The 27,987-nt window shown below is 36.0% G+C and overlaps 1 protein-coding gene across 1 annotated transcript; it reads right to left on the bottom strand.

The window, feature by feature from the left end:
* Position 1: 1 nt before the first annotated feature.
* LOC105225689 (protein rolling stone) lies at positions 2 to 27,985 on the bottom strand. The gene is made up of 6 exons (XM_049462020.1): positions 27,620 to 27,985; positions 9,409 to 9,667; positions 5,416 to 5,644; positions 4,570 to 4,689; positions 2,461 to 2,644; positions 2 to 2,395 (listed from the first exon to the last, which is right to left on the bottom strand). The coding sequence occupies exons 2-6, from the start codon at positions 9,508 to 9,510 to the stop codon at positions 2,035 to 2,037; spliced, it is 996 nt and encodes a 331-aa protein (XP_049317977.1). The 5' UTR covers positions 9,511 to 9,667; positions 27,620 to 27,985; the 3' UTR covers positions 2 to 2,034.
* Between the last annotated feature and the right edge of the window lie 2 nt (positions 27,986 to 27,987).

Genomic DNA, 27,987 nt, shown 5'->3' with positions numbered 1-27,987 from the left:
ATTGTATATTTTATATTTTATATTTGACATTTTTTTAAAGGTATACGCACAACCAGTTCGAGATTTCTTAACTAATGCTACGTCTATTCTTAAACATGCTGAAAAACGTACTTTTCAATATTAATTTACTAAATGCAGATAAAAGTGAAACAATAAATGTTTTTAAACTTATTTTGTACATTAGTCACGAAAAATGAGGTGTTAATCATTACACTTTAAACACGCATGCAAACTACTATACATACATACAGTGGCTCCATCGCATAATCGGACAAGAGTTTTTCTAACATAAATGTCCTCCAAACATTAAAATAAAAAAGCAGAATGTGTTGTTTTTTGCTTTTATTTACACTTCATATTATCGTCTGCTTTAGTGATAAAGAAAGGTAACTTTTTTAAATATAAGCTGTCAATTTAAATAAAAAAACTAAAACAATTCAATTTTTTATGCTCAACGAATAATCGGACAAAACAAAATAGAGCTACTTAATATATAAAACAAAAGGAGTCAATACTTGGTTGCATAACCCTTGTTATCCAGAACAGCCTGTAAGCGCTGTGGAACAGATTTTACCAAGTTTTGACACACCTCCGGCTCTATGGAATTCCAAGCCTGCAATAAGGCCTCCTTTAGCTCACCTAATGTGTTAAACTTTTTCTGATACACTCTTCTAGCTAATTCCTCCCACAAATGCTCGATTACATTAAGGTCAGGGCTCTGCGGTGGTGTTTGTATTAGTTTAGGGCAGTTGTGTATCAACCAAAGCTTTGCAACGCCCGATGTGTGCTTGGGGTCGTTGTCTTGATAAAAAGCAAACTGGTTCGCGATACCCAACTTCTCCGCACTTTGCTTAACATTTTGTTTCAAAATATTAAGATAGCCAAATTTGTCCATTTTACCATCAATAAAATGCAAATTGCCTACTCCAGCACTTGACATGCATCCCCAAACCATGACAGAGCCCCCTCCGTGCTTCACAGTGGCTTTTGTATTTTTATGAGCAAATTCGGCATTTGGTTTACGCCACACAAACATTTTGCCATCTGATCCATGCAAGTTAAATTTGCTTTCATCAGTGAATAAAACCTGAAAACAGGGAAAACTATCAAAATAAATGTATTTTGAGATGAAATAATGTGAAACTACCTGATTCCAAAAGTCTTCTGATTTTAATAAATACTCCTTAGCATATTTGAGCCTTTTATTTTTATTTTGATGGCTAATGAAAGGTTTTTTTCTTGCAATTCTACCATGGTAATCGTATTTGTGTAACGTATTACGAATAGTATTTAGGCAGACATCTTTACCACAACGATTTTTTAAAGAAATTTTAAGTTCTTTTGCCGTTTTGAAAGGATCTTTTGCGACTTCATTTACTATAGAACGCTCTTCTCGAACAGATAATATCTTGCCTTGACCTTCTCTGCTTCTATTAGCCAATCTGAACTCATGATGGAACCTCTTGATCACATCATGGACCGTGGATTTGCTTCTTCCTACCAATTCAGCGATTTCTCGGACGGTTTTACCTTCACCATTCAATTTCACTATTAGTTGCCTTATTTCGAGCGAAGTTTGCTTGCCGTTTGGAGCCATTTTAAAAATAATTTACAAAATTCTAAACTCTTCTGCGACTAAATAACATTTATGACTAAATAAGACCAAAAAATGTGATTGTAAAGTGCGCATTTACAAAATAACGGCACATTTAGCATTGCTATTTTGGTTTGTCCGATTATTCGTTGAGTGCAAAAAATTGAGATATTTATGTTTTGCTACTCAAATTTACAGTTATCGTAAAGGATAACTGTTTTTTTTATTGATGAGAGAGACAGTATTATGAAGGGTAAATCAAAGCAAAAAAAAAATACATTCTGCTTTTTTATCTTTATGTTTGGAGCACATTAACATTAGATAAACTTCTGTCCGATTATGCGATGGAGCCACTGTATATATACAAATAATATTCATTAATCCTACAATTTTAATTTGAACTACACATTGTTTCCCTGTAAGCTCCCCGCAATAATTGCTTAATACCGCTCCAACTTCTCGGTGCTACTCGTGAACGCTTCGTTATGATAGCCAGTGGGCGTGTTGAAGTTACCGAACACCATGGAAATACCGGAAGGCGAATGCTGGATGCCCGTGCCTTTAACTGTTTTCGGCAAAGTGCCATTTGCGGACTTCTCGGCACCGCCAGTGTGCGGCGTTGTTGTTGGAAAGTAGTATGAGGCATTATTTATGCGTCTGTAGAGCAGCGTGCGCAGCTTGTAGATGGTGAAGAGTATCAAGTAGATGCAGCAGGTAAGCAGAAGCACGCCAAGAACCACAAGCGTGGCATTTAACGGTTCACGCCAATCAATCACGTGATAAATGTACGGTTTGCCCCTTCTATAAGTAAATGAAAGTATTCAATAAAATGTGTTTGTGAAAATGACAAATTGAAATATCAATACCTGTTCTTGCCGCCACATGTCTGATATATGACGGAGAATATTGCAAATATGATACCAAATAACGCTGGTAGAAACATGTGCAGTAGCCGCAACGGGTGCGCCACAATCAGCAAATCGATGAACATAAAAATCGAATTGCAGGCATGTGTCAGCACGTTCGTGGCGTTTAATGAGCTCTCAGCAGCTGGAAATGCAGACACGTAAGAATTAAACAATTTGTTAGAAAGAGAGAGTTTACAGTTTTTAAGGTTGATATATTGAATTTAGGTATTTTTGCATAAAACTTAGACCGGTAATTTCGGCATGGAACAATGGATAGATTAGGCCAAGTGTGAACTCAACAATTATCAAATACGAAACGGTTCAGCTGTAACCGCTAGGATATGCAGTATGCAATTGCGTTCGTGTTACAGCGATCTCACGAGGCGTTGTTGACTAAATTTACGAGGGCTGCTATATATATTTCTGGACTAGGCAACACTAAGTGTTGCCAGGTGCAATCTGACATTTCCATTGGAAAGTTTGACATTTTTTAGCATAACATCACTCAGAACGTTTTGTCATTTAATCGTGAATTGTTTTATTTACAGGGAATTAAAAAATTCATCTCGGCCAAGAAATGGAATTAACTCGTGAACATTTTCGTGCGATCATTTTTCACAACTTTCGACGTGGATTACTAAAACTATGAACTAAATCTTTGTATGGCTATGAAGCACCATCCTATAGCACTGTGAAAAACTGGTACAACGAATTCAATCGTGGCCGACGCTCGCTCAAAGACGAGTTCCGTGAAGGTCGTCCAAAAACAGCCGTTGTCCCAGAAAACATCGATACCGTACGTGAACTGATAATGCAAGGCCGTCATGTAACATACCTTCAGATAGAGGCATGCCTATGCATTTCTCCCACCAGCATACATTCGATATTGCATGAACACCTGGCCGTCAAAAAGGTTTGTTCTCGTCGGATCCCGCACAATTTTACAATTGCTCAAAAAAAGGCTGGTGTGGATTGGTGTAAAGAAATGCTGAAAAAATACGATCGCGGTGCTTCAAAAGACGTTTATAAGATCGTCACAGGTGACGAATCATGGATCTATGCGTATGAGCCCGAAACAAAACAGCAATCGACCGTGTGGATCTTCCAAGACGAGCCAAATCCAACGAAAGTTGTTCGTGGAAGAAGCACTTCGAAGCGAATGGTTGCCTGTTTCTTGGGCAAAAGTGGTCATGTGGCGACTGTTCCGCTTGAGCAACGTAGGACGGTCAATTCTGAGTGGTACACCACCATTTGTTTGCCTGAAGTCTTCGGAGAAATTCGAAAAGCGAAGAAGAGAAGACGAATCATTATGCACCATGACAATGCGAGCTCTTACACATCGGCTCAACTCAGCGCCTTTTTAACCGGCCAAAACGTCGAATTGATGGGTCATCCGCCGTACAGCCCTGACATGACTTCTTTTTATTCCCACACATCAAGAAAATAATGCGTGGTCAACGATATTCGTCGCCAGAAGATGCTGTTGAAGCATTCAAAAACCATGTTTTGGACTTGTCTCAATCGGAGTGGAAAAAGTGCTTCGAAAATTGGTTTGAGCGCATGAAAAAGTGTATAAATCTTGATCGAGAATATTTTGAAAAACAATAAAACCATTTTCGTTGATTAATATTCCTATTTTCATTATTAGGCCACAAATATATATAGCAGCCCACGTAGTGAAAACTATTATTGATTTCTCCCCCACCTCCGACCGACTTTCAATAGTGGCAATGTAGGAGTATTTCAGAAAGTTATTGGGAACCACTTCCATTTAAAATCTTGTCCCTGTCTTTTGTTGTTGTAGCATAGAAATCCCGACTGTCAAGAAAATAGTTCCAACTGCTTCATTTAAGACCAAGCGTCTCATTGCCGTCTACATAAGTAACTGCGTACACGATATGTTTAGTGTTTTGAGTTATTTTTTGAATTCTGTAGAAGGAATGTGATAATCCTATTGACAAATTTTGCTACGAAACTTAATATATTGTCCAACCTTGATATTTTAGCTATTGTTATTTTTCATTCGCTTATGAAATAAAAGGCTGAATATAATATTTGATTATTTACCATCATAGAGTACACTCCAATAGATGACGGTTATCACTATTGAAAGGACTAAAGATATAATATGCATGCCCCAGTAGATGACGAATGGACTAGTTAGCGACTCCATATTTAACAGGTTATCTGAAAGAAAGAAAATAAAAAGTTATTACATTCAAATCAAAATAGATATAAAATATTTGTGTTTCAATTTTGATCGGCCAGTTTCTACAGCAGCTATGGGCTATAGCGATCTGATCTGAACAATATGATCTTAGCGATTTAAAATAATCTATGTCGAATTTCGTGAAGATATCTTGTCAAATAAAAAATTTTCCCATACAAGTACTTGATTTTGATCGGTCAGTTTGTATGGCAGCTATATGTTATAATGAACCGGTAACCACGGTTCTGACAAATGAGAAACTTCGTAGAGAGTAAAAGACTTGTGAAAAAATTTTACATTGATGTCTCAAAAACTGAGAAATTCTGAAATATTTGGAAAAAAAATTATTTTAAACTCGTCAATTGCGACGCAATTTCTGATGACTTCTCGGAAAAAAAAATTCCTTACAGGATCATCTAAATTGAAAAATACATGTTATAGTTAAAACCTTAACTTAAAACTTGGACTGAGAAAAAAAACTGAAAATTTCGTAATTTCGATTTACAGTGATAGAATAATATCTATAGCGGAAAAATGGCAAAAAGTGGTCGCCAAATGGTACATATTTGTGCATTTATTAATATAAATATAAAAAAAAATAAGTTGAAATTTGATTAGAAATACGAAAAGACTTTTTCGACCACCCAATAAATGTAAGTAAGTGTAGACCCATGTTTGGTTATATGTGTATAAGTATTACTAACCCGCATACTCTGGATGAAAATGCCATGTGGTGACCAAAATGGCGCCCAATAGATTCGTAAGCATACAAAGCATTACACCCCAATTGGTCAGGTAAATAAAATACAGCCAAAAGTTAGTCGATGAACCCTCCTCCTTTTCGAGCATCGAATCTATGACGACGGCGGTGAAGAACAACGCAATAAGCCAACGATAAATTAAATACACAACGCTTTTGGTGCAATTCTGCCACTGTAGGGAATAAATAAATAAGAAGCAAACAAAAGAAAAAGTTAAAAATAATAAATTTAAATAAAATAAAAAGCATTGTACAGTTAGGGCGAACACTCCTACGGATAACCATACTAAGTAAAGGATGTATGTAGGTGGGTAATTTGTGCTACATTATTAATGGCTATTTAACTAAGAAAGCGGTCAAGCGACAAATGGTGGTCGCGTCTATGGTTGCGTTTTGTTTTTGTTTCTAAGTAGTAGCGGAAATGTAAGGCGTTGCTACCATACGAAATCGAGCTGAACCTGCTGTGACCATTCTCAAGGTGAGCCAGTTGCTCTGTAGCCACCATAGAAAATTTGAACTTGCTGAAACTGAGACCTCTACTGCCAGTTTTGAACAATCTGTCGTCCTTTCAATACTTTCAACTAACACATGCATACATACACCGTTAGATTTCCGTGCCACTGGCAGCCATTTAGTTTTTTGTGTTGTAAACGGGTGATTTTTTTGAGGTTAGGATTTTCATGCATTAGTATTTGACGTGGGATTTCAGACAGGTGTTCAAAGAGAAAGATGCTCAGTATGCTTTGACATTTCATCATGAATAGACTTACTAACGAGCAACGCTTGCAAATCATTGAATTTTATTACCAAAATCAGTGTTCGGTTCGAAATGTGTTTATCGACAAATTTTGTTCAGCGATGAGGCTCATTTCTGGTTGAATGGCTACGTAAATAAGCAAAATTGCCGCATTTGGGGTGAAGAGCAACCAGAAGCCGTTCAAGAACTGCCCATGCATCCCGAAAAATGCACTGTTTGGTGTGGTTTGTACGCTGGTGGAATCATTGGACCGTATTTTTTCAAAGATGCTGTTGGACGCAACGTTACGGTGAATGGCGATCGCTATCGTTCGATGCTAACAAACTTTTTGTTGCCAAAAATGGAAGAACTGAACTTGGTTGACATGTGGTTTCAACAAGATGGCGCTACATGCCACACAGCTCGCGATTCTATGTCCATTTTGAGGGAAAACTTCGGACAACAATTCATCTCAAGAAATGGACCCGTAAGTTGGCCACCAAGATCATGCGATTTAACGCCTTTAGACTATTTTTTGTGGGGCTACGTCAAGTCTAAAGTCTACAGAAATAAGCCAGCAACTATTCCAGCTTTGGAAGACAACATTTCCGAAGAAATTCGGGCTATTCCGGCCGAAATGCTCGAAAAAGTTGCCCAAAATTGGACTTTCCGAATGGACCACCTAAGACGCAGCCGCGGTCAACATTTAAATGAAATTATCTTCAAAAAGTAAATGTCATGAACCAATCTAACGTTTCAAATAAAGAACCGATGAGATTTTGCAAATTTTATGCGTTTTTTTTTTTTAAAAAGTTCTAAAGCAATTAAAAAATCAACCTGTACAATGACCCTAATTGAAGCAAACAAAGCAGATAGGCAAGTAGCCCATGGCCTTTCTCGATTTCAACACCTCTTTGGCAGAACACTGTGTCGCGGCAAGTTGGATGCATTGCATTTTTCATTTGAATAAAATATGATATCACAGGAAAATATTGACCAGCTGCGAAAGGGCGTGGTTTTGTTGTTCTTCTTCGTAGGGCTTACGTACTCGTTGCTTTCCATAGCTTGAGACTTTCAACATATGTGTTGACACTCGACTCGACTTTGAAATTTTTAACTAAAGTGTGGCAATAACCTTGAAAATACTTGTACGAGTACACATTGAAGACAAAATATTGGTAACATTTTCCCAACATTTGTGACCTCGACCAAGTGGGATTTTTGAATAACAAATGCAAATGATAACTTATTCGTCATTGAAAGAAACTCTTCGTTCCAACTTTTAATTTCCTACTAAATAAACCAAACGAAAATTGCATTTCACTGGAAAACTGGATGAAAGGAAATTCATCGACAATTAGTACACAACTGTAAGCCCAAGTTTTGTAATAAAATATAAATAAATATGTATTCAGGCGTAGTGGAACTAATAAACCAATTTCATTAATTTTTAATACCAGATCACATTATTTTCAGAAAAAAACTACTTTCTAGGAAATCGTTAAATGCGCCGACGAACGATCGGCATCCCTTTGTAAGGAAGCGGTCGCTAGAATGAAAGACGATTGAAAGTGAGCAAAACACCAGACGATATCGAATGTGCATATTAAACTCGCTCACGAACTCATGTCTGGTACACAGCCGAAGTCTGAAACTATGTATAGTATATCCGTCCATATCGACTCTTGACTGGAGAGCGATCAGGCTAGAGAGAACTGAGACAATGTATCTCTTTGTTAAAGAGCCATAGGCCTTTGGCTACCAATAATACTGATAGATAGGAAGCTTTTTGATCAGAAGTGAAGGTTTTCTACTAAAACAAGTCATTCCTAGGTTAGTTTCAGTACTGCGTGCAGATCCTTTCTTCGAAGTTTATGTCCTCTGTCTCCTCTGTATATTGCAACTATGGCAGATCAGATATTCAAGTGAAAGACTGTTTAGGAAAGTCCACAAAAGCGGCACTCTAGCGGTGACAAGACGCGGTATAAAACAAGACTTGTCGGTAATAAAGAAGTGCAAGACGTTTGGGGGATGGAGTCATGTGTAGTAGTTCACGCAAATAAGGAAAGTTCTCTGAGCGTCATTCACTTGGCAGTGGTCAGAAACGATTATTATACATATGACTCAAGCAACTCACGATTTCCGGTCTTTGACCAAGTATCCTCTGGGTAGCCTAAGAATATCCGTTTGAAGGCGAGAAGACGAAATATCCCCTACATAGGGTTGTGCGCTGGGTTTGGGACCCGCCACGTAGAAAAACAACCCAGCGAATAGTAACAGCCAGCCTCGGATGAGAGACCCCTTTTTTGCTGTTGTTAACTCGGCTATAATTGCGTAAGCGGCATCTACGCCAATTAAGAAGAAGAAGACGATTTCATTGAAACTCTTTTATCGAAAGTTTATAACTGGACGGGATTTTGATTCTCACTTTCCACGGGGCCAATCCACTGACGTGATAGACATTAGTGGAAGCTGCAAGCGAGCAGTACGGCCTTCATAGATATTCTTGACGAACTTTCTATTATATTCGCATTAAATTTGTTGCACCAATTCCCCAGGACCTGATGAATTTCTTCGAAACTTCAGTGGACAGTCAGCATGTAATGCAGTGCATTACCCTCATCTACACCATCTGTTTTAGATAAGGCCTCTTTCGTAATGAAGTGGTGAAAAAAGTCCCGGACGTACCCTACATCTCCTAAGGTGCTCTCGACCTTCTCCTAAGGTTACTCTCGAAGTATTTGGACCTTGGAAGTCGTCTGTCGGGACCTCCCAACCAACTCTTGTTTCTTACTGCCAGACCAGTACTGTGTCTTTGAAGATTAATAGGCAGCCATCAAAGTACCATCAGATGGTACCTTTGCGATAGCAGAGGCGAATTAGTACGTTCGAAGCTAGTCAGGACAGAGTATGGTATATGATCTCATTAAAAATAAAATCAAGCCACTTTTGTATTAGAATTATTTTGATGCCTAGTCAGAACTGAATAACTGGAAGCCGTAAAGCCGATGAAACTCATTAGGATGACATATATACCTTGGCGGCACTATTTGTGAAACGTCCTGCAATTACCTGATATTTTTTCTTAAAAGAGACTTTCTAAATCAACTCTGATTAAGAATTTAACAAATGAAATTAGGATATGTTATGTAATACATTTATACATTAAAATCTTTTAAACAATTGTTTTATTTTACTCACTTGTGATTTAACGAAGTCATCTGCTGGTGTGTGATCGAAACCGCATTTATCCCGACGTAATTCCTTTTTCACAGGATGAACAATTACATGTAGGCGACTCATATTCCCAGCAAATTATGATTTCTTTCATACAATTATATTATATTATATTGTGTTGTGTTTCCCGCATTAAAAGTCCTCAAGGAATCACTCCATTTCGAAAGAAAAGTCATGCAAGTGAAATATTTCGTCAAGTATGTCGACTGCGTTGAGTGTCTTACTGTAAACAAAAAAACAAGATGAAAGAAACTAATATTTATTATCGTTTAAAATAAACAAGTAAGGAAGGGATAAAGTTTGTAAAATGATATGGACTCTGCAACATTGAGGAGTAATCGAGATTTCATATCTTTGCTATCATCATCTTCCTATGTAAAACAGCGGAAAGCATATGGAACGTCAAAAGAGCCCTTAAGCATGTAGTGAACCGATCTTCACCATATTTAGTGCATGTCATCAGGGTGTTAAGAAAAGAATATATATAATTTTGAACGCGGTGGAAAGTCCTGATATGGTTTGGTTCCAATTGGGCGAATTCCCTTTTCAATTTTTAAAAAAAGTCTGAGAGAACTTCCTCTGCTATTTTTCCGAAAAAGCGAAAGTGTTCACTCTTTTGTTAAACAGACGGTTAAGATGGAAGCGTATGGTGAGAGGCCGTGGTTATTATCGAGGGGTTTCTTCCATTTTTGAACTGTATATGGAAATCCTGAAGGAAACGACTATATAGGAGTTTGGTTGACATAGCTATAGTATTTCCAGAGAGGCAAAAACTTAGTAGGGGTCCATTAGCCCACTTTTCCAAAACAATTTATGTCCAAGTATATTACTCCTAATGCAAAAGTGCTAAATTTCACTTAAATATCTTTATTTATCTACTATGCAATTTTATAGGTTTTCGGTTTCGCATTTGTGGGCATAAGGCAGTGGGCCGATTTTAGCTTAGTCGAATTTTAGACCTTATGGAGCAATGGATAAAGGTGTACCAAGTTTCATCAGATATCTGCAGATTTTACTCACAGAATGCTTGCACGGCGGACGGACAGACGGACACATACAGACAGACATCCGGATTTCACTCTACTCGTCACCTGATTAACAAAAGAGATTTCTGTGCTGGCGGCATTTTAGTTAGGACTTACAAACAACCGTTATGTGAAAAACTATAATATTCTCTTATTAGCAACTTTGTTGCGAGAGTATAAAGAACTAAAAACATAGTTGAAAATCTTGATACGATATACTCTGATTCAATTGATATTAAGTGTGGATATGCAACATTGGGAGTATCGATCCCTATCTTCGCCAAACTCTCTAAAGAAATTGCGGAATGTGGAATGTCATAAGCCTTTAAGCATGTAGTCATCTTTGATTAATATACTCCTTATAGTATCGAAAGAATTTATTTTCCCCTAAACTTTGATAGGAATTTCCAATTGGAATTCCCTGCTTAGAGGAGAATGGAAAGAATCTTTTTGCAAAAGCGAAAGGTTCACTGTCGAAACAGAGTGTTTAGCTCGTTGGGGTGAGAGGGCCGCCAGATGCCGGTTCAATATCTCTCAATCTGTCCTGAATGGAAATAAAGTGAATTTCCTTTCCAGACCAAGAAGGCAGAGTGTTTACCCTGGGTCATTAGCGATAAGAAGTCGAACGGTTATGTATATAACAGGTGAAGTACGGGGAGCTTTACATTTATTATGCTTAGCGTTCCCGAGGGCAGATCTGCTGGTCAAATAATCGGCAGTGTAAGTTTTAAGTTCATGGATTCTGAGCAATTTTGGTCGTCAATCCATTGTGTTCGGAACAAAACTTGGAGTGCACAAGAGAATGTAAGCCCAAATGCTTCTGGTCAAACCAATAAATCGCATGTCTACTAGGAAGGAGATTCAAACAAATTCCAGTAGTTACAGAAGCATACAGGTTGGCTAATGAGGTTGTCGGTGGATTTATCAATGGATTAAGTTTAAGGGTTTTCAAAAAGTTTCGATAGAATTGGTCCAATGATCACGGATTTGATTGACACATATTAGTGTGACTGTCATTTATTAACCTCACGAAAGAAAACGTTTGTACATATCACTGTGCAGCATTTGATGATACTACAGTTGCATAGGCAAAGTATAAACTTGTTTCATCAATTTAAAAGTTTCGATAACATAATTTCATTCTGATCTTTAATCGATTTAATTCGTGTTGGAATGTGTAGTTCGAATACATATTTTCGCATCGATAGGCACAAAACATACTGAATTTTTTAATACATACCATCTATAACTTCGGTGTCAATCAATGAAATGTTGCACTGGGCACTATTGTCACTGCAACAATCTGAGAAAATATTCTAAAGTCAAAGCGATGCATAAAATACCTCTGAGCTGTAGGAATTTAAAGGATTCAAAAACTCACGTTCTGTTGTACTATGGAAAATTTTATAGCACTGGTACATATTTAAAGTCTCGAAATGTAAGAGCGTAAGTATTTTTTTTTTATTTAGGGTATGAAATTTCGTAACGGTACTGAAAAAAATTGTAATAGTTGCAATAAAAAAACAATATGTGTGTATACGTATATGTACATATATATTAGCATTAATATTAGTGGATCACTATTTCATTACCTACTCTCAGCACGTTTTCCGTAAAATAAATGACACAACCAAAAATTTAAAATTATTTTGCACCAAAAATATTGATTGTTATTGAGCATATCCCCTTTGACATACATATATGGGCCGTTATGAGCTTGTTTTGTGTTAACAATAATTCTAAAACTTTTAATGCTTCAGTATTTTGTGATGACCAAAACGGAGTAAAATTTTAAGTAGTAATTTTTATATACAATTATATATACATACATTTGTATATGTACATAATATACATACATATGTATATGAAAGACAGATGAACAACGTATATGTATGTACATATAAAAATGTGTATGTGATTTTGTAGCTTTTTTGGGTGAGTAGTCGGAATGTTTTAAGCTCAGCTTTAGTCATGAATGTAGTATTATATACACTTATATATCACTTATACTGAACTTTACATATTTTTTTATGCTTTACTCTGTTTTGCCCACTATTTATTGTATACTAATACATCAGAGTGATATCCGACAAATAAAGACTTTAATAATTTTTAATCCACAACCCCCTGTTACCGAGCGATTCTGTAATGTTATACAGTCACAAGTCTCTAAAATGGAGGTTTGAAATTAGAAACAATTTTTTCGAAATTTTTGAACGCAAAACAAAGTGATCAGCGATGGAATTCAAACGTAATAGTGTGACTGCTTTATATTTAGCCGGCCAGCTATTGTTCGTGAGCTCAAACACCTTAATGTGAATAAAGTTTTTGTTTATCGCACCATCACTCGTTACAATGATACCGGTAGCATCGCCAAACGCCATGGAGGTGGTCATCAAAAGACTGGAACGTCACGTGAGATGGTTCGGAAAGTGAAGAAGCCACTTGAGCGAAATCCACGACGAAGTGCCAATCAAATGGCTAAAGAACTGAAAATATCCGACCGCAGCATCCGACGCATATTGAAAAATGAGCTCAAGGACAAGCCTTACAAGTTTCAAAAGGCCCATTATCTCACACCGAACCACCAAACAGTAAGACTTGAGAGAGCGAAGCAGTTGCTTCAATTGATTTGTTTTTTGGTTTTACATTCCGAGTGCAGGACCCTGTACACCATCATTGAATATTTCATATTTTTCAAAGTGGCTAAATTCAACGTACTGAAGATCCAACAACTAAGAAGTCGTGGGGCAAAGTGGATTGGCAACAAATGGAATAAAATACGAATTTAAATCACGGTTGCGAGAACCTTAATGTTGACAAATATGTCGTTCAATCGAAGCAACGAAGATAGAAGAGTATTATTACAGGCGATGAGTCTTGGAACTACGCTCACGACCCGATGATAAACAGATGATAAATCGAATATCGTGACACAGGTGAGCCGGAGCCGAAAACCCACATCAAATTAAGGTAATGTTGACAGTTTTCTTCGATTATCGAGATGTGGTACACACCGAATTCGTTCCCACCTGCCAAACTGTCAACCAAAATACTATTTGAGTGTTATGCGTCGTTTGCGCGAAGCTATTCGTAAAACGAGGCCAGAATTATGGGCCGACAACTTTTGGTTTTTCACCACGATAATGCACCGTCGCGTGTCTGCTATTGGTCAATACATGAGATATTTTGAGTATATGTTTTCTCTACCACATTTTCTCTAGAAGTTACGCTACAAATCCGTTAATTTAGTGTAAAATACCCACCCTAATAAATACATGTCCATAAACATTTATATTTTATACACCTGTCTATAATTATTAACATTATAAAATACGCTCAATAAAGTAATTATAAGCGTTAAAGTGCAAATAATGCACGCCATTGACTTCGTACTTTGAACCAAAACAAAACTTTAACAGCAAAAATATGTGCCGGAAAACGTTATGCGAGTGTATACAACGTTATGCTTATATTAAAATTAGTATGTATTTGAAAATTGCTTTATATTTAAAGTGTTTAAAGTATTTTACATTATTAGCTGCATTATTAGTGAAAAATATTCAGTATTAACGAGAATATAATTGTGTGTGTTCATTTACTTTTTTTCAGTTCAATATATTTAAGTAGGGGTTATATACAGTTAGAATTTTCAAAAAATTGATTTTTATATTTTATTTTCTTAATGTATGTATATTTAAGAATACACACAGAAAATTTCATATAGTTCCGGTGAATATTTCCGAAGTTACACGCAAAGGCGTTTCAGAGAGCTTGGAAGTGCATTCCAAACTTTAAACGCCTTTTTCTCAAAATGTTGTTTTCACAGTCGTTGACCAATCTTACTCGAAAACGGCTAAGTCGATTAGTCCCCAATTTTATTATGAGCTTCCTAAATATATTTTTAGTAATTAGGCCGAAATTTTGATCAAAAACCTAATTTTTTTAAACCGCCTTTTGTTAAACAAATTTATTTTGCTAACCCCTTTCGATTAATTAGTAGATAATAACATTACTTTACCGAAATCTGTTTTTTGTTTTAATTTCAGAGGATTCAGTTCAGAGATATAGTGGTCACCGCAAAACGTCTTTTTTGAGAGGAGCTTCGGAGATCAGCTGTAGTTTCTTTTCAAATAAATATTTTTCTGATACTAAGTCTTAAAAGATACAATAATATGTTAACAAATTTATGGATCAATAAGTTTAAAATTTTTCTTAGAAAAAATTCTGGAAAATTCGCTTTTTTCGGCCTTCTAGCTGCATATAACTCCTTAAAAAACAAAGGAACAAACTTTTGAAACAATCGACATTTCTGAATTTCCAATTCTGTGGGACAAACTAACATTTTTCCATCCAACTTTTGTCAGTGATGGTTACATACATATTTAGGACATAAGAAGTCAATAAAAAGGAAAAATATTATTTTTTTAAATCGGAACAATTCTCACTGAACTTCTAAAAAACACACCAATTATATAGTACCTAATGCTATAGGAAAACGTGAGCGCTAATATTTTTATGATTTAGTAAAAAAATATTCTAAGCTTCTAAATTACACTTAATTTTTTATAAAAAATGCATTTTAAATAATACATGAAGTCCACAGAGCTTCGCTGCACGCGATACCTTGTATATTAAAGTACCGTGTGAAAATTTTAATAATTAACTTCTCTCATGTTTGAATAAAGTTCTATCAAATTTAAGCTTTGGCAATAACAAAAACATAGCAATGATTTTTAAACTTAATTTTGACTTATCTATTCAGTCTATAATTATATTCGTACGGCTTTTATACACTTGCCACAGTTGTCACAGAGTATAATAGTTTTGCTCACCTAACGGTTGCTTGTATCAACTAAAAGTCGACTAAAAAATAGTAAGACATTTTTCAATATTTTAAAATTTTTAATTTATTCTTCAAAATTTATTTTTTTCCCCTCAAAGTAATCCCCATTGGTCCCCATACATTAGTGCCAACGTTTTTTCCAATCCTCGAAACGGTTTTTAAAGTCAATTTCTGGAATAGCCTTCAATGTGTGTAACGATTCACGCTTTCCAGGAGCGCTCATTAGAGTTTGCTGAATAGCGAGAGACATTAAGTCCACCTCCAAGATGGTATGAGACGGCTTTATGGAAGCCGGTGTGAAAAATGGACGATGGAAGTGGCACCTCCCACTTTTTGGTGAAATCACATATCTCGGAACCCGACCTACTGATTTCGACTACATTTAGTTCATAGCATTCTTATCATATTCCCATGTCACAGTGCAAAAGTGGACGAAATCGAAATACATTTTGATTTTTTCATTTTCCAGTAGGAAATCAAGAAGCAAGTTATATAACGGGAACAAATTTGACTTTGATTTGATTTTGAACGAAAATATCGGTATCCACATTTAGCTGATTTGAGTCCATGTCCTAATAGAATAGAAGGACGATGTGACCAAATACGTCTTCTATAAGAGCTTGGAACGCACCTAAGAGAGTTGCTCTCGCCACGATGTCAAAATCGTGCTTGATGATTTTAACGCCAGGGTGGGCAGAGATGGTATCTTTAGTACAACGGTCGGTAAATTCAGCCTCCACGAGGAAACATCCCCAAATTGGTTGAGACTGATCGACTTCGCCGGTGCCCGAAATAAGGTTATCTGTGGTACTAGATTCCAACAGTAAAAAATTCATCAAACTACCTAGCTGTCTCCGAATCGAAAAGCCACCAACCTGATCAATCATGTTGTGATAGACAGAAAACATGTCTCCAGTGTTTTAGACGTGCGTACGCTCCGAGGTCTGAGGACATTGACTAGGACCAATATCTTGTACCAGCCAAGATTCGCACCCGCCTCTGTACAGAAAAAAAACCCACACCAACAAACACAAGGAAGGTTAGACAGGGCTAATGCTCGAAAATTCTACGAAAAGATGCGGCGACTAACAAAAGATTTTAAGAATGGGGTATACTCTTGTAGAACTCCTAGAGGTGATCTAGTGAATGATGCACACAGCATACTGAAATTATGGAGGGAATACTTCTTCAGTCTGCTGAATGGCAGAGAAAGCATAACAGCAGGAGATTGTGAACCCGATTCCCCAATCGATGACGATGGAGCAGACACTACATTGCCCGATCATCAGGACGTTCGATTACCAATTACTCGTCTAAAGAACAACTAAGAGATCGATGGAATGCCAGCCGAGCTACTCAAACACGGTGGGGAAGAACTGACAAGGAACATGCATCAGGTTATATCGAGTGTATTGTACAAAAGATTAAAGTCCACATTCAACAAACTGATTGGATCTTATCAGGCCTGGAAAATAAACAACTGATCAGATATTCACCATGCGGCAAATCTTGGAAAAGACACGTGAAAACTAGGATCGACACACACCACTCCTCGTCGATTTCAAAGCGGGTTTGCCAGGACGAAAAGGTGCTGCTGAATATGGTAGAATATTGAGAAGGACCCCTGCGAGCTGTTCGATACCAAACGAGGATTCAGACAAAGTGACTTTCTATCGCGCTGCGGTAGAATATCGCATTCCTTTGAACGATAAGCAGTATGAGATATACGACGACATTGACATAGTTCAGCGAATTAAAAGACAGCGTCTATGCTGGATAGGTCATGTTGTCCAAATGGACAAACACACTTCAGCTCTGAAAGTATTCGACGCTGTACCCGCCGGGTTAAGCAGAGGAAAAGAAAGACCAGGTGGAGAATGACTTGGCTAGACTTGAACTCCTCTATTGGCGCCAAACAGCGAAAAGGAAGAACGATTGGCGGCTCTTGTGAACTCGCCGCTCGCTGTCTACGCCAATAAAGAAGAAGAATATTTTCGAACTTCCGATTCACTTTCGAACGAATGTTAAGTGTAATATATTTTAAGGGAGAATATTTTTAAAAACAATAAAGCGGTTTTCGATAATTAAAATTTCCTTTTATTTCTAATCCAAAAATATAAAATTCAACCTACCTAGCGCATCTAGGGTCAATGTGGAAAAAATCTTAGCAAAATACAGAAAGTATGGATGAAATCACGGTGATACTTTCAAGTTTTGCCAACATCTGAAAGTGTTTCCCAGGATTTATCCCTGCAAGTTGCAAGAGTATAAAATGTTCGGTTATAACCGAACTTAGCCCATCCTTACTTATTAGTATCAAGTTTCTTTATGCGAGTAAAGAATTTATTGTGGGTACATCGTGGAAAATGATTAAAATAAATAAAAAAATGGAAAATTATTAAAATAAATAAAAAATGTCTTATAAAAAATTTAAAAATCGAATACATAATTAAACATAAAGAAAGATACCCTCATGTATATGACTTGTCAACAAAAACGCTGCATACAAAACTAACTACATGTCAGTACATATGGGCGTTCACATTAAAAACTTTAGACCAGTCATTGACAGCTCCAAGAGTCTAAAGAGCCTACACTTCAAACCACATTCAATACATACATATGTATATACAGGTATACATATACATATAGTTAAAAGTGGTCAACATGTTTTATGTGGAACTGACGAGCTGACCTTGAACTTCGAAGCACGCAGTACTTAAATCAAGTGAATCAAACAAAAGCAGTACTTAACAGAGTAAAGAAAAATAGCAGACACAACAAAGAAAACAAGTAACATACAGAGGTATTTAACCTACTTGGAGGACCAAGTTAGCATACAGAATAGCGATGCGTGCGTAGACTCTAAATATGAGCGCATTTATGGAACTAAACATGAATATTTTGGAACGAACCATATATTGAGATATACTTGTAGGGCTCATGATTTGTATTGTATATTACATACGTACTTATGTATGTATGTGTTATATATAATGTAGTTGCTTGGACTTATTGATTTCTGTAAACATTTTGAAGAGATTGTAACAAATTATGTATATATTTCATAAGAAATCTTCTGAATATTTTTCCACATAATCATTAGTAATTTGAGGAATTTCACTTTTTACTTATGTAAAACGATTCTTTTATCTCTCCGAAAAGACGTCGGACTTGGTGCCACTGACGCATGGAATATGATAATTGCTATGACGACGACAATGATACGCGAAATCAATTTAAATGCACGATAGCAAGTTATTTGATAGACAGTTATTGGAAGTAGTAATTTACAATTCTATGATACCAATTGAACTTACATCTTATTGATCTAAGTACTCGGTCAGATGTACTTAATTGTATAAATAGGCAGTTCACTGGTCAGGTATATTCTGATCATTGAACAGATGGATATGAGGAAAAAATATTTTTTATTGGCTTCTTGTTAAATTAACACGCTGTGAAAAGTAATTGCCCTCGTCAGACAGTGGAAAACATCTGGAAAACAATTCGTGTTTCCCAAAAATCGGAGAGTGATTGGAAAAAACCACAGAAGAATTTCTTTTAAGATAACAAATTTGCTGTCCGAAACAAAATTGATACCGTTTTGGTTTTCGACCCACACTCCTCAAGACCTCAGAGATATACATAGAATTGATGATAGAGTGTTTGCGACGAAATCAACGTAAGCGCCGTGCAACTCAAACCTAGCCTTAGTCGGTAAGAATATACAAGTAGTATATGGTATTTGATGGTGCTTGTCAAAGAAACACTAACTGGAAATCAAATCTATCACCACGGCAAAATACCTCAATGACTATCTCCGAGAAACTAAGATATCAATCAACAAGTTCGACATTTCGAGATCTGCGTAAACTATCTTCTTAGGACAGTTTGAACACTATACTAGTATATAATTTAATTTTCACAAAGCTCTAAAGCTTAAACTGAATATAATTAAAGAAAAAAATTAAAGAAATGTTGAGTGTTTCAAAGTCCTAAACCCTGACTATTCCTTCGTAAGCATAGTTTAATTCACCATTACAGGAAAGTAAGCTGGATAGTCCTAACGGATTGCCGGGTTCTATACATTGAAAGGAGGATTGTGGGTTCATAGACATAATCCCACACTATAATAGATAACAGTGAAAATTGTGTTCCCCCATTTTTTTTTAAATAATGACATTTTACTAATTTCAAAGTATAATACTTATGTAAGTTAGTGAGACGGAGGTTCTATATACGAACTAGTCCCTCAGTTTTTAAGATATCGTTTTGAAATTTTGCAAACGTCATTCTCTCTTCTTGAGGCTGCTCATTTGTCGGAACTGCCGATATCGGACCACTATAACATATAGCTGCCATACAAACTGAACGTTCGAAAACAAGTTCTTGTATGGAAAACTTTCACATTTGACAAGATATACTCACGAAATTCGGTGAAGATTGTTTTCTATAGCAACAGTGTAATCTGCGAAGAAATTGTTCAGATCGGTTAACTATAGCATATAGCTGCCATACAAACCGAATGATCGGAATCAAATGCTTGCATGGGAAACTTTCGCATTTGACGTGGTATCTTCACGAAATTTGACATGGATTACTGCTTAAGGTAATAATATAATCTCCGAAAAAATTGTTCAGATCGGATTACTGTAGCATATAGCTTCCATACAAACTGAACCCATAGTTACTAAAAGAAGTTTTTTTTGTTTTTTTTTTAATTTTGATTTACATATCTAACACAAAGTCAATAAATTTAATGTGGTTTAAATCGTAAGCACAGAAAATTGTGTTAAAATTTATAGCGGTCTGAATCAGAATTTTTAACGCTCCCAAGCTTTCTAAAACTTGTTTGGCCTTTATAACTTTACAAATTGTTCCATTACAAAATGCCTGAAAATTTTGAAATTCATAAATTATTACATGTTTAGTTGCATATATATTATATATAAACTATTCTTAATGCTTAGTTATTGTTGTATGAACGTAATTACATATGTTTATATGTACATTTTTATGTTTAGATGTGCAAAGAACAAGCCAAACCTTTGCATGCGTCATATGATAGCAACACATCTGTTTATTAACTAATTTTATCCAATCCGTCAGATTGTTATTTGCATGAGTAATTACCAACTGTGTTTTTTACTACCTCCTCAATTCGTAGTCATACTCGAAACAGAAACTTGCTTGTAGTGTTCAAAAAATTTTTTAAGAATCTTCTATTTGAACATGATTCATTTTCTGGCAATTTTTAAGTGTTATTGAAATTAAGTAAAACATTTCCTTATAATTTTTTCCAAATTTTCGAATATTGCACTAAAACTTAATGAAGGATTGGTGTGTTAGGACTAGTATAAAAATAAAAGAAATAAATGCATTTCAAACCTTTGGTAATATTTTTGAATTTGTCCGACAGTTTTTCACTTTATTCAATCGATTTCAGATTTTTATGCCGATTCGGGAACTAACTTCGCTGGCACACCACCCCAGCTTAGAAACCCTAAAATAATTACATACAGCATATTTCACTTAAATGCCAGTATCAACACTTCTTTTACATTATCATTTTCAGTTCTTCAACTGTTTCACTAAATTAGTTGTTTTTGCTGTGGAATCTACAAAGTCATTTGTCTTCTTGTCGGCATTTTTGAAAGTGTTTTTGACCTCACAAACACCGTATGCCAACACTAGGAGAGTTTTGGAACAATTTATTACATTTTTCATACACCATTGGATGCGAATTCCTTCAACCATTTCATAGTTACGTATGTAAAGCAGTGAGTTTATGAAATTTGCAATTCTAAACCTTTATTTAACATTATATTAACAAACTTACAAATTAAGCAGATTTTAAATAAGAATAATTGGTAAATTATAAGTGTGAGTTTTTTTGAGGAAATGTATAAATCTCTGACACTTCAAAATGAGCGAATACATACGTAAACAAATCTAAATACAATCAAAGTGGAAAATTTATTAAATATCTTATTCATAAGCTGATTATCAGCTAACAACGTATAAATATGTATTTGAATAAGAATATCATTGGATGATAATGCGAAAAAGGGAAGTGCATATAACAAAAACAACGTGCGTACAAGTACGTACAACAACAGAGTAATTAGAGGAAAGGTCAATTTATATAAATCGGATATATTTATTTATACATATAATCATAAGTAAATAAACAACCGTTTTTAGTGAAAGCTTGTAAATGAAGTAAGGACTGTACCTTGTCAGTAAGGCAATTTTTTGAAATAAATGGGTTTAACAAAGGTTTTAAAGTCAATTTCTACAAAAGTTATGGCTATTTGAAAATAAAAAAGCAATTTTTTTGAAAAATTCATAACTTTTTTGAAGTTGGACACAAATTTTGAAAAAATTCTCAAAAATGTTTTTCAAAAGGTAGAAAAGGATGGATAAGTTTCAGCAAAATCTAAAGGGGTTGGGTTCAAAAGTGATCGATTTGGTATGGAATACCCCATATGTTATACCTACATATATTGCCGAAAAGCAGTCATTTTGACTAGATTAGAATCACATGATAACATGTTCAATAACTAAAGTTATTGTTATTCGTACTTATTATTCGAGTCTTTATGTCAGGCCTGATCATGTGCTTTATTCCCTTTAGGCCTGCTTTTCGCACTTCCAGTCGTTCCTATACATTGTTCAGTTGATTTCTTTCGCGCCCTAAGTTCATAAAAGAATGGTCCAACAGAAGAGAACTTTTAGAAAAGGTAAGAAAGATAGGTGTAGAGTGTTTCGATATAGAATCAAATGCAACGAGGTGAGAACTAACTTCTGAAGATGGATCGGATCATATTCCAAGTGAGACATCTGACGCTGAAGAGAGCAATGAAGAGATGACCAATGATGCAAATGAAGATGTCACCAATGTGCTCAGGAAAAGGTGTAGAGCGCTAAATGGTTCAGATGAAGAAACTGCAAAAACCTCTCAAGAGACTGAAACAGCTGTAGATGATACTGTGTGGACGAAATTTGACGAATTCGGCATTCCCGGAAGGCTAACATCTACGTGTATTTTCAAGGGTGTGCCGGAACCAACAGGCTACGCAAAACGATCTTATGGTAAATAATGTTGTCAGTGCATTCTCGTTGATCACAAATGATTATATTATATTAATTTTAGAATATAATTTGACAACTACACTGCCGCAAATACGTACGTGCTTTTAATTGTATTTCATATGCTCATGGAGCCCATGAAGCAAAAATTTTAAACTAAGTTATATATGGTCAGACAAGTGGAGTTTTGAGTTTTTCAGTAGAACTACGTCCTTTGATAAGTTCAAGCAAATTCTACGATTTATCGTTTTGACAAACGGACTGAAAGAAACAAACGCATCCGAACAAATAAATTTGTATTGGTTTCGGAATATGGGACAAGGAAAGATGAACAACGGCCATCATTAATACTTTTTAGCGAATACGTTGTTCTGAAATTTGTCGATACACAGGCTGTGGAAGAAGTGTCACGACTGACAACTTTTTTACGAGCATGTCACTAGCGACTAAATTATTGGCCAAAAAAACTACATTAATTGAAATATTAGAGGAAATAAAAGAGAATTACCCAAAGCAGCCAAACAATCAAAGGATAACATGCCGCGTTTTCCCACTCTCTCATATAGATCAGAAAATTGTGTCCTTACAATATAACGGGTGATTTTTTTGAGGTTAGGATTTTCATGCATTAGTATTTGACAGATCACGTGGGATTTCAGACATGGTGTCAAAGAGAAAGATGCTCAGTATGCTTTGACATTTCATCATGAATAGACTTACTAACGAGCAACGCTTGCAAATCATTGAATTTTATTACCAAAATCAGTGTTCGGTTTTTTTTTTTTTCGGACAAATTTTGTTCAGCGATGAGGCTCATTTCTGGTTGAATGGCTACGTAAATAAGCAAAATTGCCGCATTTGGGGTGAAGAGCAACCAGAAGCCGTTCAAGAACTGCCCATGCATCCCGAAAAATGCACCGTTTGGTGTGGTTTGTACGCTGGTGGAATCATTGGACCGTATTTTTTCAAAGATGCTGTTGGACGCAACGTTACGGTGAATGGCGATCGCTATCGTTCGATGCTAACAAACTTTTTGTTGCCAAAAATGGAAGAACTGAACTTGGTTGACATGTGGTTTCAACAAGATGGCGCTACATGCCACACAGCTCGCGATTCTATGGCCATTTTGAGGGAAAACTTCGGACAACAATTCATCTCAAGAAATGGACCCGTAAGTTGGCCACCAAGATCATGCGATTTAACGCCTTTAGACTATTTTTTGTGGGGCTACGTCAAGTCTAAAGTCTACAGAAATAAGCCAGCAACTATTCCAGCTTTGGAAGACAACATTTCGAAGAAATTCGGGCTATTCCGGCCGAAATGCTCGAAAAAGTTGCCCAAAATTGGATTTTCCGAATGGACCACCTAAGACGCAGCCGCGGTCAACATTTAAATGAAATTATCTTCAAAAGTAAATGTCATGAACCAATCTAACGTTTCAATAAAGAACCGATGAGATTTTGCAAATTTTATGCGTTTTTTTTTTTAAAAAGTTATCAAGCTCTTAAAAAATCACCCTATATAAAAGCAAACCGAGCAAAAGAGTGGCTGTTCTAAGTTCTTGGCATAAATTTGTAAAAAATTGATAAAAGTAATAGAAAACCAGATTCTATTTCATTCTATGCAAGACGTATGAGAATAACAAACAAGTAAGGAAGAGCTAAGTTCAGGTATAACATTTCCCCCTGCAAGTTGTAGTGTAGGAAAGGATTCTCTCTGAGTTTCGTGGCGTGCTTATAGCCCTCATAAATAGCTGTCATAAAAAATAATTTTCGATAAAGTTGGATGCATAGCTAATCAAAAATTATTGTTTTTTTTTTTGAATGTAGCATTATTTCAAATTAAAAAAAAAAAAGTTCCTTTGTTTTTTTACATTATCGCAATTTAAGATATAACTTTTATTGGACAGAAACGTGGAAGCTAAGAACTTATTGTTTTTATTAGATGATATAATCATTTCAATAGTATATTACAAATTTTGGCCAAGCAATAAACACTTTCTAAGATATTTAATAAAACGTAAATTTTTCTAACTGTCAGGGTTTCTTTGTCTGTTACTGTATGTAGGAATTAGTCTTTATCAAAAATCCGAAAACTAGTTTGTTTTAATTTGATTGCATTTATTTATGAAAACCATTTCTTTCCCCCATTCTTAAATGTGCATTGCTTTACTGTGAACATGATGAGTAAATACAACGAACGTGTTTTTTGCAGACTTTTGGCTATTAAGCTATGCACTTTTATATGTTTATTTACTATACGCTTGTCATTGTCACTTATAAAGCACATTTTCTGGATGTTTCCATGCTCATACAAAACAACAACAAGCTAAAAGAAAAATCGAATTTTGGCCCACCGCAGTGATTAGCTTGCTTTTAAACGGTCAAAATACGACAAAACAACTGCAAAAATGTTTTTTATTTACTTTATCTTATATTCACTAAAATTTGTACGGTATCTGAACAGCTCGAAGCTTCAAAAAACAACAACTAACATTGTGGTAACTTTTGTATGACTAAAACTTGTATAGCACATACAAACATATTTGTAGGAATGAAAGATCTAAAAAGTGCTGAGGTGTAAAGGTTACGTTAAAGAGTAATGTACAGCAATAACTAAGCATTATTGTATGATTTGCAGAGGTATTAAATAAATTGCACGGTAATTGCGATAACATTTTCATCTGCAAGTGGTATTGAGGCTAAGACCAAACAGTTTTAAATTGTTTATAAAGACCTATCATACATATGAACGTACATACTACGAGTACATGTACATATATGTACAAATGTAGCTTACAATTGCAAGCATCCCGTTTTAATCAGTATTATTTTTATCAGAAATTAGCTCAATAAACGGTTTTAAGTAGATATCGTTAATATAGTTTCAATAACAAAAATTTTGTCTTTTGCAATTCATCACTATAAGTTTTTCTTCGTTAAAGGCAAATCCGCTGGAGAAACGTTCCGTGGCATTAATGGTGTTTTGGAGGGTGGTACTTTATCACTTTGAATTGCGGAGGAATGGTTTCGACGATTCAGAGTGTGTGAAAACGACACCATGGATAAGCCAGCCGGCGGAAGACCTGTGAGGACGAATACCGATCAAATTATGGAAAAATCGAGTTAAACCGTCATGTGACATCGCCCAGAAGATGAGAGTTAGTCACACCAAACCATTTTAAAGTATCTGCAGTAGGCTGGATACACAAAAACAAAATGAATCTTGATGTTTGGGTGCCGCATGATTTGACAGTCCTTCTGGACCGAATCAACGCTTGCGATATGCTACTTAAACGGAACGAACTCGACCCATTTTTGAAGCGGATGGTGACTGGCGACGAAAAATGGTTCACATACGACAAAATTAAGCGAAAACGGTCGTTGGCGAAGGCCGGTGAATCGTCCCAAACAGTGGCCAAGCCGGGATTGACGGTCAGGAAGGTTTTGCTATGTGTTTGGTGGGATTGGAAGGGAATCCTCCACTATGAGCTGTTCCCATATGACCAAAGGCTTAATTCTACCACCTACTGCGAACAACTGGAGCGCTTGAAGCAGCCGATCGACCAGAAGCGTTCAGAATTGGCCAACAGGATGGGAGTACTGTTCCACCAGAACAACGCCAGACCATACACTTCGTTGATCACTCGTCAGAAGCTACGGGAGCGCGGATGGGAAGTATTATCGCATCCACCATATAGCCCGAACATAGCGCCAAGTGATTACCACTTGTTCCTGCCTAACACTTTTTGTAAAGCATTGAATAAAAAGCGGAAGGGAGATATTTGACAAGTTCTTCTACGCAGTACGGAAGTACAGAAGAAGAAGACCTCCACTCCTTTGGAAGGGCCAAGTGGAGAAGGACCAGTCTTCGCTTGGAATATCCAATTGGCGCCACGTAGCGAAAAGAAGGAACGACTGGAGCGCCCTTATTAACCCGGCTATAATCGCCTAAGCGGTGTACGCCAATAAAGAAGAATAAGACTTTTTATATCCTAAACAGGGCCAAGAAGTCTGTAATACCCAAAAAAATAAGCTTCGGATATATATGTAAATGATCATTCTGTATGTACGCGAACTAGTCCCTCAGTGTAAAGATATCGACCTGAAATTTCGCTCACGTCTTTTGCTCCCCAAGAAACTTCCTATTCCTTAGAACCGCCATCCGATCAAAATTTCTTCGAATTCTTTGTATGAAGGGAATTATAGCATCTCAAATTAACAGTATTTATTTTTAAAATGGTGAGCCATACATGCAAACGTTTCATGAACTTTTGGATCCATAAGTCAACATCAACCGTATCCGTGCAAATGGTTGCAGCAGACAACAAGCATTAAACTGTAAAACCATTACTCCATCGATACAAGCTTTAGGGTTTAACCATGTTACCAAATATTCGCTCATCACAGTATTCATTCTTTCAACGATTTTTAAGACGATTATATTTCTGCCAACGTGGAAGCTAACGTGAGCTTGCTTTTGTTTTTATTTTTTTTTTGCGTTAAAAAATTATAAGTTTTCTTAGAATTGCTTAAAAAAGATTTAATTAATTACTGCACTATGCTATGTTGTAGCCAGGCCATAAAGCTATAAAGATATTGTGGAAGAAGCCAATACTTCGTCTTATGTATGTATACAAACATCGGTAATTTAAATCATAAATTAAACATTTGATCACTCTCGCGATAATCAATTTGGCGGAGACTTGCCTCGAGTTCGAAAAGAAACTTAGTTGGCTTTGATGGCTGATGGTTGAACTTAAAGCGTAAGAGATAATCGATTTTTCTAGATTCACAAATTCACCGACAGCTTTCACTTTCAATAAACAACAATACTGAACATAGCGTTATCACACTATATATAACTGAAAACAGATACTGCCGAAATCACTAACTTTTATGTAATAAACAACAGGAAATGGCTAAGATCTTCGAAGCAGAATTTTCAAGCTTGTTTTGGTTATTTGATTTTTTTGTGAATCTTTTTAGTTTTTTATCTGCTGCTGCGTATAAAAATCTTGAAAAATACAAAAAATACAGTCATAAAACATAATACGTATACACGTAATGCTTATTGTCCCACGAACAGTTGGAAACACAATGGCAAACAAAATCAAACCAAAAACAAAATAAAATCGACACACAAAGCTAAGCAAGTAAAGCCAGATAAAAAGCATAAAACACTGCCAAACACAAATTGGGTCAATTACCTTGCAATATCACCAGACGGCTAACAGGCGTAGAAGTATAGTTGTTGTTCTTGTTGTTGCTGTTGACACAGAGGCAAGTTTGTGGTTTATGGTTGTGCCAAATGTTTCTACGCTTCGAGCCAAAATGTTGCGCATGCGTTTACGATTTCATTGCACTAACACAGCAACAATACGTGTATACAAAAACAGCTTTGCCTCAATATGCAAAGTAATTGAACAGCTTAACGGTAAGAATTAAATTTTGTGATTGCGGTAAAGACAACAAAAAACTATTTAACTTGCCGTGCACGCAACTTGCGAATCCACATGGGCATATAAATATATGTTTATATATACATATCTACATATAAATATATACAAAGGCAACT

This window comes from Bactrocera dorsalis, chromosome 1 (assembly GCF_023373825.1).
Source record: "Bactrocera dorsalis isolate Fly_Bdor chromosome 1, ASM2337382v1, whole genome shotgun sequence".
In the NCBI taxonomy this organism is placed as follows: domain Eukaryota; kingdom Metazoa; phylum Arthropoda; class Insecta; order Diptera; family Tephritidae; genus Bactrocera; species Bactrocera dorsalis.
Note: the sequence above shows the minus strand (reverse complement) of the source record. Positions and strands in the feature narration are given on the sequence as shown.